General features: G+C 44.8%; 2 protein-coding genes and 1 non-coding gene across 3 annotated transcripts; all 3 read left to right on the top strand.

Annotated features, from left to right (window-relative positions):
* The first annotated feature begins 4,631 nt into the window (after window positions 1–4,631).
* TRNAE-CUC lies at window positions 4,632–4,704 on the top strand. Its single transcript has one exon. It is a non-coding gene; the product is annotated as a tRNA-Glu (tRNA).
* A 141-nt stretch (window positions 4,705–4,845) lies between these two features.
* On the top strand, window positions 4,846–6,983 carry LOC124660642 (60S ribosomal protein L11-like). Its single transcript, XM_047198474.1, has 5 exons — window positions 4,846–4,935; window positions 5,049–5,156; window positions 5,686–5,728; window positions 5,836–6,031; window positions 6,663–6,983. The coding sequence occupies exons 1-5, from the start codon at window positions 4,933–4,935 to the stop codon at window positions 6,853–6,855; spliced, it is 543 nt and encodes a 180-aa protein (XP_047054430.1). The 5' UTR covers window positions 4,846–4,932; the 3' UTR covers window positions 6,856–6,983.
* A 773-nt stretch (window positions 6,984–7,756) lies between these two features.
* Window positions 7,757–8,485, top strand: LOC124659824 (enoyl-CoA delta isomerase 2, peroxisomal-like). The gene has a single exon (XM_047197631.1). The coding sequence runs from the start codon at window positions 7,757–7,759 to the stop codon at window positions 8,483–8,485; it is 729 nt and encodes a 242-aa protein (XP_047053587.1).
* Window positions 8,486–18,599: the final 10,114 nt, after the last annotated feature.

The following is an 18,599-nucleotide window of genomic DNA, read 5'->3' as shown; positions in this document are numbered from 1 at the left end:
TGTTCTCTAAGCTATACAAAAGTGAAAAAATCTGATTTCTTTTTAGATATTTAATCACTATATCCAGATCCACATATTTGTTATTTTTGTGCAGCCTCAAATACACATTACTTCCAGTTGAAAGTTTACACAACTGGATGATACAATACTGGCTACATCATGATTTATTTTCAGATTTTTCTGAAACTTACAAATTTAATTTTTAATTCTTTTTCAAGAAAGGGATCACTGGTGCTTATGTGCACCAAATCTATGTCTAGAAAAAACCCGCTACGGTGATCAAACTGTGTACGTAGCTACTTCTTTCTATTTTAATTTGCATCAACTGATTGAATAATCAATCGATCACTTTGATGTGTTTCATGTGTCTTTTTGCAACAGTAAAGAAAAAAATATGCCGACGATAGATGAACAATTCAGCTCATGTAATAGTTATGTCTTCTTATGATTCGCTTAGCTTTTTATGGCAAACTCTTTTGGATGATGTAATTATTACTTTATTATTACTAAAGCATGTAACGATGATCATCCCCTCAAAAAGCAAACAAAATAAAAAAGCAGTACAAAAATGAAATATTATTATCAGGCATTTTTAATTGTGGATATGCAACTCGGCTCCAAAATTAGACATGTAAATATTCTTCATGTCTCTTGGTTGTCTGGATTTTTTATGTAGAAAACACAAATATTTTGACTTGTGTCACAAATATGAATTAAGTGACACATTTGCTGCTTCTATAGATCGCTGAACTTTGTTTTATTAAGAAGAGTATACAGAAATTTAATTTTAAATTTAAATTTACATTTTTTTCCAAATTTATTGTGCATCCGGGAGCATATTCATGAGACTAATTATGGAGAAGTACACAAAAAAACATGCAACGTCGCTAACTATGAAGAAGATTGTTATTTTTCATGAGACTATTCATGAACTTCACACAAAAATTATATGGCGTGATCTTTTAAAACTGACTTTGAGAAAAGCTTATGATGAAATTAGGTACGCAGTTTTGTTTGCAACAGGCTCTTCATATGAATTGTTCTTCTCCTTTATAGAGAGCTTGGATATATGTATTTATGCAAACGGGAAGCATTGTTGCAAGGCTAAAAAATCAACAAAGGGAATATATTAATATTGTGAAGATATAAATTACCCTTAGCCTTTGCTACAACGAAATGTTCTACAGATATTACGGATGCGCACAACCCTACTATACAATAAAAAACAGAAAAAAGGTAAAAGATCCCGCCACGTTGATCAAAACCGTGTACGTAGCTGCAACACAAACCGGATGAACCTTGCAAGTGTTGTTTTTTAGATAACTAATGGTTGCTTCTTTCTGTTTTAATTTGTGTCAACTAATTGATTAATCAATCAATCACTTGGATGAGTTTCACATGTCTCTTTGCAACAGTAAAGAAAATAAAAAAATTGCCCAAGAGAGATGAAGAATTCAGCTCATGTAATAGGTAAGTCTTGTTATGATTCGCCTAGCTTTTCACGACAAACTCTTTTCGGCGACGTAACTATTACTTTATTATTAATAAATCATGTAATGATGATCATCCCCTCAAAAAGGAAACAAACTAAAAAAAGCGGTACAAAAAAATGAAATATTATTCTCGTGCATTTTTAATTGTGGACATACAATTTCATCGCAGTCACATCATATAGTCTATGTTTTCTTGCAAAACGTTCCTTCTAAAAAAAGTACATTGAAAATATAAAAAATAGCAATGGGGGCCTTTTACTCGGACCACAATAACAAATTTTATGCAACTAAGATACAATTGCACATTTTTGGGAAATCCACTTGCAATTGACAATTACTCCCTCCGTTCTAAAATAAATGTCTCAACCTTTTGTTGATACACATGTATCTATAATTAAAACGGGTCTAGATACATCTGCATCTAGATAAAACTGCGACACTTAATTATTTTAGTACAAAGTGAATACTTAGTTGCGGCCAATTTTCAACTAAAACATTATAGTTTTGATCAATTTCAATTCCCAGCTAGCATGAATCACGATGCTAATCCGATGGATTAGAACATATTTTCTTTGATGTAGTCCACTTGCAACAAGAAAAAAGTAAGTTGCAACTGACGAGGGTTAGCCTCGCAATGTTCATGAATATTAACTTAGGGTTTCGGAGAAAGAGGTGCGCTAGTGAACTCGTCGGTTTATCAGACAAACAAGGTGGTCCGATAATTTATTGATTGTGAGGCAAAATTGTTGTAATACTACAATAGATCTAGGGTTACGGCAATGATTCGATGATCCCCTCCCGCTTGCTCCTCCTAGCCTTTGTATAGGCGGCTAGGTCTCAAAGTCCAGTTCAGGTCGGTTTACAACAATGACATCTATGTCGGCTCCTTTCATGGGCCTTTCCTTATTCAATACAACCAGTTCCTGGGCTTCGGAAGCTTCCAAGCCTTGATTACTTCATGAGCTTCTCCCGAACATATACAAGGGATACCAACTCTACGGGCCCAATTAGGTATACCCATGTCAGCAACCAACTCGCAACTAAAAAATCCCAGTTGCAAAAACCCACTTGTAACTCTTAGCCAATGCAAATCATGATGCTAATGCAACCGCACGAACATTTGTCCTTAGAAAATCACAGGTACAACTACCTGGCAACTTCCAACAAGCACAAATCATGGTGCTAATCCAGTGATTGAGAACTTTTTTTCACAACTGCGGTCCACTTCGATCTTTTGAAGATAAACTAAGTTGCAAACCACTTGGAGCAAACAAAATTATAGTTATGCTACATGCATGCAACTCTTAGCCCAACACAAATCAGGATCCTACTCGATCCAATAGCTAGGAACATTTTATTTCTCAATTACAACCACACTTGCAACTAGAAAATCACAGTTGCAACCAACTTGCAACTCCTAGCATAATCACGATGCTAATCCAATGATTGAGAATATTTTATCGGTCGCAGTCCACTTGCAACTAGGAGAAGCTTAGTTGCAACCCACTTGGCAATAGGAATCACGATCCTAACCCAAAAGCTAGGATTTTTTCTCAAACCCACTTACAACTGGAAAAACTAGTTACAATCCACTTGCAACTGAAAAATCATAGTCGTGATCCACCTATAACTCCCGTACTAGCATTACTCATGATGCAATTCAATTTCTCAAAAGTTGTTCGAGCTCCAGCTTATACCTCGTTCCACCGAGAATCAACAAAATAGTATAAAAAGTCTATAGTCAGATGAAACATAAAAAAATATATATGTGCATGACTAAATCTATATCCCTTCTTGAGGATGCTGACAAAGCAACAACATCAAGTAGTTTACGTAAAATTTTGTAGAAGGAAGTACATTACATCGTTGGTATATTCCATGAGTACAAAAGTCCGTATCGGTTGCCCACATATCCACTGTAACAAAAATTAACTGGAAAATTAAGAAAAGTAGCACAGATCTTGGCACAAATCCTACATATAGCAGGAATTAGTTAATTATCATAATTAGAAAATCCATTTAATAGAGATGTAGTACAAATATCCCATAGAAATAGGCAATTCTCAACATAAATATTATATTGAACTTCAAAAGGAATATAACCTACCAAGCCATAGCCCTCATGAAATCTGAAATCTTTCAATGTCCGTGAGAACAATTATGCTTTAGAATTCAAAGGTAACTAGCTACACATTGTGCACTTATTAGGCAGAATATTTTAACATATGAGATAAGGGAACTCCAACAATTACATATGTGACTTGAAGATATAAATGGGGAAACAAATTGCACGGTTGTGTGGATGCAACCCTCTTGATCCATACCTTCCATGTCCCACATTGATATTGTTTTTGTCTTTTATATAGTGCAATGGGGGTTATATGAGATCCAAACTCACCTTTTGTCTCAATTTCCGTTCAACTTGGCAAAATATGCTGCCCACACAAACCATTCGAATGTCCTAAGATGCATAAAATCTACCTATGTGCCAACAAATGATTTTCCTTCAACAAGCGGGGAAGTTGAAAATAACTAATAATAATTATGCAAACTTTTACTGCATATTTGGAAAAAGGTAAGAAACTTAGCATGTAAGATTAGTGTCATGTGCCGTTGATTCCTACAAGATTTCAAGACGAGAATTTTGCATTTTGTACTCCTCCATTCCGAAAAAAAGTCTGTCTCCACCTAACACATCGATTCAACTTAGTCCAACTACCGGTTCCGACAACAATTCCAGAACGGAGGCAGTACCGAGTGAGAGAGAGCATGGGCAAATCTAATGTCCCTCGGACCTGAGAATTTTCCAGGCTTGCTAGCGACGCATCGGCTTACATCAAATGTTTTTTCATGGCTATTTGAGAAAGAAAAAAAGTATCCTATGCTTAGCTTGCTAGGGCTTTCAAATACTCTAGGGTTTGCCAAAGAGAACATTGTTGAGGAAACGTAAACAAAGTTTTAACTATTTTGAGTTGCCTAGGGATTTGAGGCCATAGAAATACAATCCTTACTCATTGCCACTGATCGTATGGTAAACAGCTAAAGAACAGTATATACATGGAGCTAATGTGCGAAATCTAAATATGAAGTTATCACAGAATGAAATTATAGCGTTTACACAGAAAATTTTCACAACCCTCCGTCGTAGTCTAGGTGGTTAGGATACTCGGCTCTCACCCGAGAGACCCGGGTTCAAGTCCCGGCGACGGAACATTATTTTTGCCCTAACTAAAGCCAAATTATACCTAAAAATTACTAAACCACCCTCCATTCCACGCTATCAACGGGGGCACGAAGGTAATTGCAGGCATATAACCATCTCCGCACTAGGGTTTCCGTCTCCTCCTACAAAGCCTCTGCCGCCGCCGCCCCGCGCCACGCTCTAAACCCCTCCTCCCTCCCCACTCGCGCCGCCGCCGCCGCCCCAGATCCGGCCGCCATGGTGAGTTCCCGTCCTCCAGAAGCGCAGTACTCTTTCGCTCCGCTTCCAATGTCCCGAATCATGGTTCCTGCTGTTCTGACGATGTGGTTTTTGTTTGTGTCTTGCGCTCGCAGTCGACGGAGAAGAAGCAGGCGAACCCCATGCGGGACATCAAGGTCCAGAAGCTCGTCCTCAACATCTCCGTCGGCGAGAGCGGAGATCGGCTCACCCGCGCCTCCAAGGTAGTAAATACGCGCCTACTTATTTGTCCTCTTCCTCTCCTCGTTGATGCGGTCGCGCGTGCGGGATTCAGATTAGGTTCGTCTAGATTTATCAGTATGTTGGTTGTTAGCTTTGTGAGGCTGGGATCAGCATCGATTGTTCAGTCTAGAGCTTTAGTTTGTAGAATTGTATGCCAATGATGATCTAGCCAGTGCTCGGCACTGACCTATTCTATCTGTGGTGGAGTGCCTCTGTTATAGTGTGCTATTAGGATATGCATCAGCTAGCGATACTAATGCTTTTACCATGTAACAACTAATGATTGGATGTTGTCAGTCTTGTCAGCTCCATTTCCGATAGTTGCAGGTTGACCTTGACTTGTGTAATCTGAGTGGCACCATATGTCCTTCCCCTATATGATATTTCAGTCCAAAACAGAAAATCTGAGTGGCACCAAACAGTCAGCATGATTTCTCTGAATATGTTGTGTTGGAAATAGACCTTAACCACAAATCATTGGCGTAACTGCTCTATTTCATTTGTTTGCAGGTGCTGGAGCAGCTGAGCGGACAGTCACCGGTGTTCTCCAAGGGTTAGTTTCTTAAAGCCAGCCAATTCTGTTTGGCCATGCCCAGTTCCAGCACGGTCAGCCTATTCTGTTAGGTATTGCCTGACAGCCATGGTATTGTGTTGTTGCAGCGAGGTACACTGTGAGGTCTTTCGGTATCCGGCGTAATGAGAAGATTGCGTGCTACGTGACGATCAGGGGCGAGAAGGCGATGCAGCTGCTGGATAGTGGCCTCAAGGTGAAGGAGTACGAGCTGCTCAGGAGGAACTTCAGCGACACCGGATGCTTTGGGTTCGGTATCCAGGAGCACATTGATCTTGGCATGAAGTAAGTCGATCTGATGCTGTTACTTTTTGTGTATGGCGCATTGGCTGCTTCCACTGATTATTATCTTGTTATGAAGATACTATTTCATTGTTAAGTAGATGAAATCACATGTTGTGCATCTGTAACTTCATGTTTACCATTCGTCAGAGCACCTTTTGCAACTGTTTGGACATGAAAACCAAGGCTTGTAATTAGCTGTAGATTTAACAACTGTTTGAAACATGAGATCCAAGATGGGCAATTGGTAACAACTCGGCCATCATCATCATGCAGCTACTTGTTATCAATGAAATCCCCTTTATTTGTCCACCAAATGTATCCTATTACGCTTTTAATAATTAATATTTGACAATGCATTGAATCCTGGTGGATAACTAATGCTATTCAGTTTAGTAGTGTGTATTGCACTGTTTGATTTTTGTTTGGACACGCACTGTATTGCCACTGCTAGTTCTTTCCTTGCCTACTGATTTGGGCTACTAAAGTTCACATATCAAGTAGCCACAGTGCATGGTTCTTGTTATTTGCTGATTGCTCACTGGCATCTCATTATGACTGCTGCGCAAACATTATTCCTTGAAATTTTGCTATTCTTTAATAACAAAGTAACTGACCTTGTTGCGCTTATCAGGTATGACCCATCCACTGGTATCTATGGTATGGACTTCTTCGTCGTTCTGGAGCGTGCTGGGTACCGTGTTTCCCGCCGCCGCAGGTGCAAGGCCCGCATTGGCATCCACCAGAGGGTCACCAAGGAGGACGCAATGAAGTGGTTCCAGGTCAAGTATGAGGGTATTATCCTCAACAAGTCCCATGCGGGCTAAGAGAAGAACGCAGCTTTCGTTAGACCCTGAGTTAATTAAGTTGGCCTGGTTGCTGGATATGTATGTTCCTTAGAAACCAAATGCTTTGTCAGTTTTTGCCTGTACTGAAGTTGGATGATTTTGGTTGATGATCTGCACTCTCGTCTAAGTAAGAGCTCACTTCTGCTTTATCCTCTTTGGACAATAGACATATGGTTTGGCATATATGAGATAACCTGCTTTTGTTTGGTCAGTCTTAAGTTTTTTTAAATTACTGCTTCCTTCCCAAGAAGGTGTACATCCCAGGTGACGAAATGTTGGAACCGTTCTTATTAATCAGATAAAATACGTATGCCCGCTTCTGCAGTTGGAATAATTCTGAGAATTGACCATTGTAGTGAAATTCACGAAGCGTTTATCCAAGAACATCGTTTTTATTGTGATCCTAGCAGCAGATTTCCATGCTTATGTGATTCCATTTCAAAAGTTGCATAGTCAGTCTCGATGATTCATAATGCTAGTCCGGCAAATATGTCGTGACAACTCTTAACTCAGCACCGCCTCGGCCTGGCGCTCGTTTCTGCTATGCCATGAACGCCGTCGTTGCTAAAGCAGGAGATTTTCCATGTTTTATTTCAATAAAACGAAGCAGGTTTCTTGTTGCGAAGGTTCATATTCAGTTCAGTTTTTATCATTTTCAATAGGTGAAAGTTTTACAAAGTAAGCCGGCAGATGCGTCATGACAGACGATCCATTCGTGACAAACTCTAGTAAAGAAGTGATTAGTAGCATTCGTGACAAAGTTTCATATCCACTGGTCAGACAAAACGAAATTGCTGGGAAGCTCTCGTAAAAAAGTGATTAGTAGCACTAAACTAGCCAACTACTGAAGTCCAGCCGAGAATTGACCCTGAATCCCCAAATGGACACAGGAAGCCTGTGCACCGTGGAGCGGCGCGGCCGCGTGCACCTCATCACCATCACCGGCGCCGGCGAGCACCGCCTGGGCCTCCCCCTCATCTCGGCCCTCCGCGCCGCCGTGGCCGCCGCCCGCGCCTCCCCGGGCGCCGGCGCCCTGGTCCTGGCCGGCGAGGGCAAGTACTTCTCCAACGGGTTCGACCAGGCCTGGGCGCGCACGGTCCCGCTCCACCTCCAAGTCTCCATGAGCGAGGGCTTCCGGGGCCTCCTCGCCGACCTGCTCGCGCTGCCCATGCCGACCGTCGCGGCCGTCACGGGCCACGCCGCCGCCGCGGGCTGCGCGCTGGCCCTGGCCCACGACACCGTCGTCATGCGCGCCTCCCGCGGGTTCCTGTACATGAGCGAGGTGGACGCCGGCATCAAGATCGTCGACTACTTCGCGGAGCTGCTCCGGCAGAAGGTCCCCGACGCCGCCACCAGGCGGGACATGCTCCTCGCGGGGGCCAAGATGACCGCGGCGGAGGCGGTGCGGCGGGGCGTGGTGGACGCGGCCGCGGACGGCGGCGTCGAGGACGTGGTGGCCGCGGCCGTCGCGGCGGCCGAGGGGCTCGCCGCGAGGGGCTGGGACGGGGAGGTCGTGGCCGAGATCAGGAAGGCCATGTGGCCCGCCGTGTGGGGAAAGGTCAAGGATTACGGCGCCGAGGCGGCGGCTGCGGCGCGGCCGCGGCTGTAGGCTCCGCCGTGCTGTAGGCTTGCGTAGCTAGAAACTGCTTGCAGTCTAAAGTAGCTCTGACCTGAAGAATTGTTTCTTCCAGGAACAGAATAATCGATTGAGATTGATCGGAGTGGCCATCTCGCCTACTGATGATTTATGACCAACTTGTGAAGCATCAACTGCTTTCGTTCCATTGTCGTGACCATCGGACATCGGAGCACATTGCATCGCTATCACTGTGAGCATCTGCTGTTGCTCAATGCCTAGCCTCAACTCACCGCCACACTGCCGCCGGTAGACCGTGAGCATCAGTGAGCTGTTCTGACGACAATTCTGTCCGCCTCACTGGCGCTGGTGGCTCAGGCTTTGCGCAAGACATCATCATAGTAATAAATTAAAATTGCAGCTGAAGAAGATCTTGTTTCTTGCGGTGTTTGTTTGTTCCCACCAAAAACATAGCACTCCAAGGAGTATATACGTTTATTTCTTCTGCAAGAACTGACACAGCCTTGCTCTGATTTTCCTCACTGTGAACTGAATTAAGCACACCCAATCCATCTAATTTAGACGAATTTAGCAGTGGGTTTCAGTGTTTGTGTGTCATCCCTGATGATGTATGTATGCTTGAAGGTTAACTAATAATTTTGTTCCAAATGGGGATACCCGGTCTCTGCATCAATAGATACACATCCATTTATTAGAGCAAAACGTACATGATTCAAAAAGTTAACAACTCAAAGATCACCGAGGGTCGACACAACTATCATTCATCGAAAATTTTGAAAACCCACCTAGAGCATCTCCAGCCGCGTCCCCAAAGGTTTTTGGGGCGTCTCGGACATTTTTTCGTTCCCAGTCGCGCGTCCCAAAGCCTCTTTCCGTCAGGCGCAGCCCAATACGGTGTTTGGTGTTTCGAGCCCACCCTGGTCCACAAGGGACACTCTGGGCACGTCGGACAGAGCGAGAAACGAGGTGGGGAGTGGCAGGCCTGACGCGTCATTGACACGAAAGTAATTTAACCCAACTGTCGCCTACCTCACGACGGAAGTTATTGGCACGCAACGACGGTGCAGTTTCCGTAGAGGCCCATCGATGCGTCTCGTCGCGCCTACCTCTCCGTACCGGCGTTAATGAGCGCCACCACTCCCTCGCCTCCCTCCGGCCTATAAAGAGGGGTGCTCCCGCATCGTCCCTCACACACAAACCCTAGCGCCTCCCTCCCCAACCCTAGCCGCCACCATCTCAAGAGTCGAGGGCCATTCCATGGGCCGCGGCCACGACCCTGCTAGAGCAGCAAGGCATGCACGGTCGTCATCTCCTGCGACGTCGTTGTCTTCCTAGGGGGAGTGGGAGTTCGAGTTGATCGTCGTCCTCAATGGCGACCCACTCGGCATCCAGAGGCTTGATGTCTACGCACGCTTCTATTCCTGTAGACAGTGTTGGGCCTCCAAGAGCAGAGGTTTGTAGAACAGCAGCAAGTTTCCCTTAAGTGGATCACCCAAGGTTTATCGAACTCGGGAGGTAGAGGTCAAAGATATTCCTCTCAAGCAACCCTGCAATTAGGATACAAGAAGTCTCTTTTGTCCCCAACACACCTAATACACTTGTCAGATGTATAGGTGCACTAGTTCGGCGAAGAGATGGTAAAATGCAAGTGATATGGATGAATATGAGTGGTAATAACAATCTGAAATAAATATGGCAGCAAGCAAACATGTAGCAGAACTTGTTGGAAACGGTGTTTCAATGCTTAGAAACAAGGCCTAGGGATCATACTTTCACTAGTGGACACTCTCAACATTGCAATCATAATTGAATATAAATATAAGCACTTCACTATGTTATTCGAATTACTCTCGGCTGGATAACGAACACTAATTCACCGTGTAGGGCTGCAAAAGCAAACCTTAAAGATGTATTCCCAAGTACTAATAAACACCCCACGCTGTCACTTTGAGCATTCATAGGAGGTACTAACACACCACAATTTCATAGAGACATCCAACTCAAATCATAACCCGGTGAACAATTATTCCGTGAAATATAGCCTAAGAGACCCACACGGTGCACACACTGTCACCTTTACACACGTGGGACAAGGAGTCTCCGGAGATCACATAAGTAAAATCCACTTGAATAGCATAACGACATCTAGATTACAAAGCTCATCATATAGATCTCAATCATGTAAGGCAGCTCATGAGATCATTGTATTGAAGTACATGGGAGAGAGAGATGAACCACATAGCTACCGGTAGAGCCCTCAGCCTCGGGGGAGAACTACTCCCTCCTCATCATGGGAGACATCAGCGGCGATGAAGATGGCGGTGATGTCGATGGAGATGGATTCCGGGGGCAATTCCCCATCCCGGCGGCGTGCCGGAACAGAGACTTCTGTCCCCCGAAACGGAGTTTCGCGATGGCGGCGGCGTCCCTGGAGTCTTTCTGGAGTTTCGTCAATTGTTGTGGGGTTTTTACGTCGCGAAGGATTTTATAGGCGAAGAGGCGGCGCAAGGGGGTGCCTGGGGGCCCACACCACACCTGGGCGCGCCCCCCTCCTAGGCCGCGCCGCCCTGTGGTCTGGAGGCCCTGGGCCTCCTCTCCGGCTCCCCTTCGGTGTTCTGGTCCGTCTCGGTGAAATAAGATGTTTGGCTTTTGTTTCGTCGAATTCGAGAATATTGCCCGAACAGCCTTTACGGAACCAAAAATAGCGAGAAAACGAGAACCGGCACCTCGGCATCTTGTTAATAGGTTAGTTCCGGAAAATGCATAAAATCATTATAAAGTGTGAGCAAAACATGTAGGTATTGTCATAAAACTAGCATGGAACATCAGAAATTATAGATACGTTGGAGACGTATCAAGGCTGCGGACAATTTCGCCGAGTTCGTCGCTGGCAACGAGCTGGCCACGCTGCAGCTGCGGGAGGCTGTCTGCGTGATATGGGGTTGCCCGATCTTCTCAGTAAGCGATGGTGGTGGTGATGAACACACGATGAACACAACGGAGATAACACGAAGAGGAGGTGGAGATAACTATATGATGCCGATGTAGTCTCTCGATCAATCCGTGTCGCTAATGCAACAACTCTCAACCCTCTGCAAGATATTCGCAACTCCACACACTTGCGCACGTAGCCGCCGACCACGAAACGGTAAGTTGCAACCGTCTAATTCCCATACAGCAGATCACACAAGACTTTTAGTAACAAACACCAAATCGATGCAATATGGTGTATGAATTCGATAGAGTTGCAAAGCAATCAACTATGAAGTAGGGTTTATCTTAAACGTGGTCTAAACCTAATTTGGGGGCATCCTGGGCACTTATATAGGGGTCCAGGACAACCAAGGTTCGAGAAAATACATTCAAAACTGACCCAGATCAGATCTGGTCGAGACAGACTCGGACACGGCCGGTCAGGGGGCCGGTCGACCGGGTTTGGGACCGGGTAGGCCGGTTTCAACCGGGCCTGGCACCGGGTGGTGACCGGGCTAGGGGTCCAGGGCCCCTGGATGTTTCCCGGTGTGCACCAGCTGATGATCCGGTCGGAGCCGCGCTGACCTAGCGTGGCGTCCGGTTGGACCGGGCTGGGGACCAGGTGTGCCGGCGTGGCGGCCGGTCAGACCGGGCCTGGCGCCGGCCTGGACTTCGTCTTCTTCCCTCGCGCATGCCTCCCTCTCCTCCCTCGCGCTTCCCTGGGATGTCTTCATGTCCAGCTTCATGGCCAGCTCCATGTCCAGCTTCACGTCCAGCTTCTTGTCCAGCTGCTCCTCTCCTCCTCGTGCGATGCTTGCTCCTTCTTCATACCTGATCATACATAAGTAAAAGGACTTAGGTAGTATAAAGTTCTCGTCGATCAAAGTATCACTTAGGAACAAGTTCACCTATTGTTTGAGTAGCTTCACACGAGCCCTTGTAATGGGTCCAATCCTGACTTCATTGGACTTGAGCTTCACAGCAGCATCGTCTTCATCTTGTAATGACGGAGGTAGTAGTGTAGTAGGGATGTCCTCATCATCTCCCCCCCCTCAAAAGGCGTCGAACTCGACGCTCCAAGGTCTTCTCCGTCATATAGTGTCAAATCAGCCACATTGAAAGAATTACTGACACCAAACTCATCAATTGGAAGATCTATAGAGTATGCATTATCATTGATCTTGGCAATCACTTTGTAAGAACCAACACCACGAGGAAGCAACTTGGACTTCCGTAGATTCGGGAACTATCCTTGCGAAAATGTACGCAGACCATATCACCAGGCTTGAACAACATCTCCTTGCACTTTTTGTTCACCCTTGCAACATTGTTCTTGCCTTTCTTCTCTATCAACTCTTTAGTTTTCACATGTATCTTCCGTACAAAATCTGTCCTCTTTGATGCCTCCATATTGACTCTCTCATGTATGGGTAGAGGCAACAAGTCAAGTGGAGTAATGGGTTTGAAACCATACACCACCTCAAAGGGACACAACTCTGTGGTAAAATGTACCACCCTGTTGTAAGCAAACTTCACATGCGGCAAACAATCTTCCCACTCTTTCAGGTCTTCTTGATCATGGATCTCAAAAGTTGTAACAATGTTCTATTCACCACCTCAGTTTGCCCATCAGTTTGGGGATGACAAGTAATACTGAAAAGTAGCTTTGTCCCCAGCTTTCCCCAAAGTGTCTTCCAGAAGTAGCTCATAAACTTCACGTCACGATCAGAAACAATAGTCTTCGGGACTCCATGTAAACGTACAATCTCCCTGAAAAACAGGTTAGCAATATGCGACGCATCGTCGCTCTTGTGGCAGGCAATAAAGTGTGACATCTTAGAGAATCTATCCACTACCACAAATATAGAATCATGGCCTCTTTTAGTACGCAGAAAACCCAACACAAAATCCATACTAATATCTTCCCATTATGTAGTAGGTGCCGGCAAAGGAATATACAAACCGTGAGGCTTCAGCTTGGACTTGGACTTGTTGCAAGTAATGCATCTCTTCACATACCTGTCCACATCCCGCCTCATCTTTGGCCAATAAAAGTGGTAAGCTAGCATGAGTAGCGTCTTCTCATGCCCAAAGTGACCCATCAAACTTCCAGCACGAGATTCCTGCAATAAGAGCAAATGCACAGACGATTCTGGAACACATAGTTTGTTAGCTCTAAACAAGAATCCATCATGTATGTGATATTTCTCCCATGCTTTACCAATAGCACAAGAGCGATATGGTTCAAGAAAATCATGATCAGTGGCATACAAATCACATAGTACTTCTAATCCAGTAATTTTAACATCAAGTTGAGTTGATAGCATATTTTTCCTAGATAGAGCATCAGCAACAATATTATCTTTTCCCTTCTTATGCTTAATAATGTATGGAAAAGACTCAATCAACTCAACCCACTTAGCAAGACGCCTATGCAATGTAGATTGAGCTTTTAGATATTTTAAAGCTTCATGATCAGAATGTATGAGAAATTCTTTTGGCCACAAATGATGTTGCCAAACCTCAAGAACTCTAATTAAAACATACAATTCTTTATCATATATTGGATAGTTCAACTTAGCACCAGAAAGTTTCTCAAAAAAATATGCAATTGGGCAACCCTCTTGCATCAACACACCACCAATTCCAATACCACTAGCATCACATTCAATCTCAAATTGTTTATTGAAATCAGGAAGTGCAAGCAACAGTGCAGAAGTTAACAATCTTTTCAGTTCATCAAAAGCATGATCATGGGTTGAGCCCCACTCAAAGACAACACCATTTTAGTCAATTCATTCAAAGGTGCAGCAATAGTACTAAAATTGGGCACAAATCTTCTATAAAACCCAGCAAGACCATGAAAACTTCTTACTTGACTCACATTCATGGGAGTAGGCCAATTTTGAATTGCGTCAATTTTAGACACATCTACTTCTACTCCATGCTTAGAGACAACATAACCCAGAAATATGATCTTGTCTTTGCAAAATGTGCACTTTTCAAGATTATCATAGAGTATACTATCACGCAACACTTGCAAAACATGTCGAATATGTATAATATGATCAGATTCATTGTGGCTGTAGATTAATATGTCATCAAAGTATACAACCACAAACTTGCCAATAAAATCACGCAAAACATGGTTCATCAGTCTCATGAAAGTGCTAGGTGCATTAGTTAAACCAAACGGCATTACTAACCACTCATATAAACCAAATTTTGTTTTAAAGGCTGTTTTCCATTCATCCCCCTCTTTCATCCTAATTTGATGATAACCACTACGCAAATTAATTTTAGAGAAAACAGAAGCACCACTCAATTTATCTAGCATATATCTTCTAAGCGGGGAATAGGATGACGATATCGAATAGTAATATTGTTTATCGCTCTACAATCTACACACATGAGCCATGTACCATCTTTCTTAGGAACAAGAATAACAGGAACATCACAAGGACTAAGACTTATGAGGATATAACCTTTGTCGAGTAGCACTTGTACTTGCTTCTGTATCTCCTTCGTCTCTTCGGGGTTCGTCCTATATGGCGTCCTATTGGGTAGCGATGCACCGGGGATCAAGTCTATTTGATGCTCAATACCACGCAATGGTGGCAATTCTGCTGGCACCTCCTCCGGAAACACGTCGCTGAATTCCTGCAAAACACTAGAAACACAAAGAGAAATAGGGGTCATGTCGTTAGAAACCAAAACCTCACCCTTGTACATAAGAGCATCCCCAGCCATTGGGGCTCCCCAGGCCGAAATCCAGCGCTATTTAGCGCCGGATGGATGTATTTTTTGGCCTGGGGAGGCCCATTTTCCCAGTGGCGAGCCCATGGTCGCCTTCACCCACCGCGTGCATAGCGACGGTGTCGCCGGGAAGGGCAACCGTCGGAGTGCCCTCGTCGCTTTGAACCGCCGTAATGGTCCGCGAAGTGGTCTGGAGAGCCCAAACGCCTCGTCGGGAACGGTCGAAGTCGCCTCGAAGCGACAACCGCCGTAATGGAGCATGAACTCCGAGGAAGAGCAACCGCCGCTCTCTTCGTCGGGAGAACTACATATACGGTTTCGAACGGCCGACGCCATTCATCTATTCTCTCCTCACCATCTTCTGTCAACCATGAGCGACTGGTCTTGGCCATCGGACACCGACAGCGAGGGGAAGCCGCCAGGATGGCGCCATTGGTGGGATCGAGCTGCATCGTCCAACAGCGACGATTCCCCCCCGCCGTCCAGCGAGGACGAATGGGATGACGACGAGGAGGAGGACGAAGAGGCCGAGGAGCAGGCCGTGGAGCAGGCCGTGGAGCCGGCCGAGGAGCAGCCCGAGGAGCCGGCCGCGGAGCAGGCCGAGGAAGAAGCCGAGGAGCAGGCGGAGGAGGAGGAGGACGCAGAGACGAAGGACGCTAAGGACTCACCTTCCTCGGACGAGGAGGTGACGAGCCGGAAGCGTCGCCGCCACGACGATGAGGCGGGGCCATCTAGGAAGAAGTAGTAGTTTAAATTTGTTTTTAAGTTTTTATATGTAATTTTTATGTTTATTCGAACTATATATAATTATGTTTATTCGAACTATATATAATTTGACTATGTTGAGAGTTCAAATCTTTCGTTCGACGATGGTCTTGCCGTAGATCGGGAAGACAAGGGTAGTGCCGTAGATCGGGAAGACGAGGGTATTGCCGTAGAAACCCATGCCATTGTCGCCGACAGGTCGGGGCCACCAAACGTTTCCCGCGAATTTCTCTCATCCGGAGTCCCCGAGCGCTCCCGGGGGCCTCCCCGGACGGATGAAAGGCCTAATCCGGACGAAAACGAGGAACCGGGGGCGCAACTGGGCCGTTTTCGTCCATCCGGATGACAAATCGCCGTCCTGGGGGCCTCGTCGGGGGGACGAGTGGAGATGCTCTAAGCACAAGAGGCCTAGCTATAGGATCCTCACTAAATTCTCTCATATCCTCTTTGGTGGCTAATAGAACTAAGGAATTCACTCTCTTACTTTTCGTTATATCACTCACGGTATTACAAATCTCTCGCCTATCTAGAGGTGCATCCTCCAAGTGTACTTCAGTTTTCTGACGAGATTCATTGACAATTTGTTGTGGTGTGATACGTCTCCAACGCATCTATAATTTCTTATGTTCCATCCTAGTTTTATGACAATACCTACATGTTTTGTTCACACTTTATGATGTTTTGATGCATTTTCCGGCACTAACCTATTAACAAGATGCCGAAGCGCCAGTTCCTATTTTCTGCTGTTTTTGGTTTCAGAAATCCTACACAGGAAATATTCTCGAAATTGGACAAAACAAAAGCCTACGGTCTTATTTTTCCACGGAGCTTCCAGAAGACCGAAGAGGATATGAAGTGGGGCCACGAGGCGCCCTAACCATAGGGCGGCGCGGCCAAGGAGGGGCCCGCGCCGGCCTATGGTGTGGGGCCCCGTGCCTCCTCCGACTCTGCCCTTCCGCCTACTTAAACTCCCTGTCGCGAAAACCCTAGTACCGAGAGCCACGATACGGAAAAAGTTCCAGAGACGCCGCCGCCGTCAATCCCATCTCGGGGGATTCAGGAGATCGCCTCCGGCACCCTGCCGGAGAGGGGAATCATCACCGGAGGGCTCTACATCACCATGCCCGCCTCCGGACTGATGCGTGAGTAGTTCATCCTTGGACTATGGGTCCATAGCAGTAGCTAGATGGTTGTCTTCTCCTCTTGTGCTATCATGTTTAGATCTTGTGAGCCGCCTAACATGATCAAGATCATCTATTTGTAATACTACATGTTGTGTTTGGTGGGATCCGATGAATATGGAATACTATGTCAAGTTGATTATTAATCTATCATATATGTGTTGTTTATGTTCTTGCATGCTCTCCGTTGCTAGTAGAGGCTCTGGCCAAGTTGATACTTGTAACTGCAAGAGGGAGTATTTATGCTGGATAGTGGGTTCATGCCTCCATTGAATCGGGACAGATGGATGAAAGTTCTAAGGTTGTGGATGTGATGTTGCCACTAGGGATAAAACATCAATGCTTTGTCTAAGGATATTTGTGTTGATTACATTACGCACCATACTTAATGCAATTGTCTGTTGTTTGCAACTTAATACCGGAGGGGGTGCGGATGCTAACCTGAAGGTGGACTTTTTAGGCATAGATGCATGCTGGATGGCGGTCTATGTTCTTTGTCGTAATGCCCTGATTAAATCTCATAGTGATCATCATGATATGTATATGAATCTTTATTTGTCAATTGCCCACCTGTAATTTGTTCATCCAAGCATGCTATTTATCTTATTGGAGAGACACCACTAGTGAACTGTGGACCCCGGTCCATTCTTTTACATCTGAAATACAATCTACTGCAATCTCTGTTCTTTGTTGTTCTTCGCAAACAAACATCATTCTCCACACCATACGTTTAATCCTTTGTTTTCCGCAAGCCGGTGAGATTAACAACCTCACTGTTAAGTTGGGGCAAAGTATTTTGATTGTGTTGTGCAGGTTCCACGTTGGCGCCGAAATCACTGGTGTTGCGCCGCACTACACTCCTCCACCAACAACCTTCACGTGGCCTTCATCTCCTACTGGTTCGATAAACCTTAGTTTCTTACTGAGGGAAAACTTACTGTTGTGCTCATCATACCTTCCTCTTGGGGTTCCCAACGGACGTGTGCTGTACCGTCACAAGGAAGCTTCTACACGCTAGCAGCTACTTTTTCTGGCGCCGTTGCCGGGGAGATCAAGACACGCTGCAAGGGGAGTCTCCCACATCCAATCTCTTTACTTTGTTTATTGTCTTGCTTTACTTTATTTTATTTTCTGTCTTGTTTGCTTTATATCAAAAACACACAAAAATTAGTTACTTGTTTTTACTTTATTTTATTCTGTTTGCTTAGTTTACTTTTATTACTGCTAAAATGAATACTCCTGAAAATACTAAGTTGTGTGATTTCACTAGCACAAATAATAATGATTTTATATGTACTCCTATTGCTCCACTTGCTACTACAACAGAATTTTATGAAATTAAACCTGCTTTACTGAATCTTGTTATGAGAGAGCAATTTTCTGGTGTTAGTACTGATGATGTAGCCCATCTTAATAATTTTGTTGAACTTTGTGAAATGCAAAAGTATAAG

The sequence above is a fragment of the Lolium rigidum genome, chromosome 6, assembly GCF_022539505.1.
Source record: "Lolium rigidum isolate FL_2022 chromosome 6, APGP_CSIRO_Lrig_0.1, whole genome shotgun sequence".
In the NCBI taxonomy this organism is placed as follows: domain Eukaryota; kingdom Viridiplantae; phylum Streptophyta; class Magnoliopsida; order Poales; family Poaceae; genus Lolium; species Lolium rigidum.
This window is presented reverse-complemented; position numbering and strand designations above follow the sequence as displayed.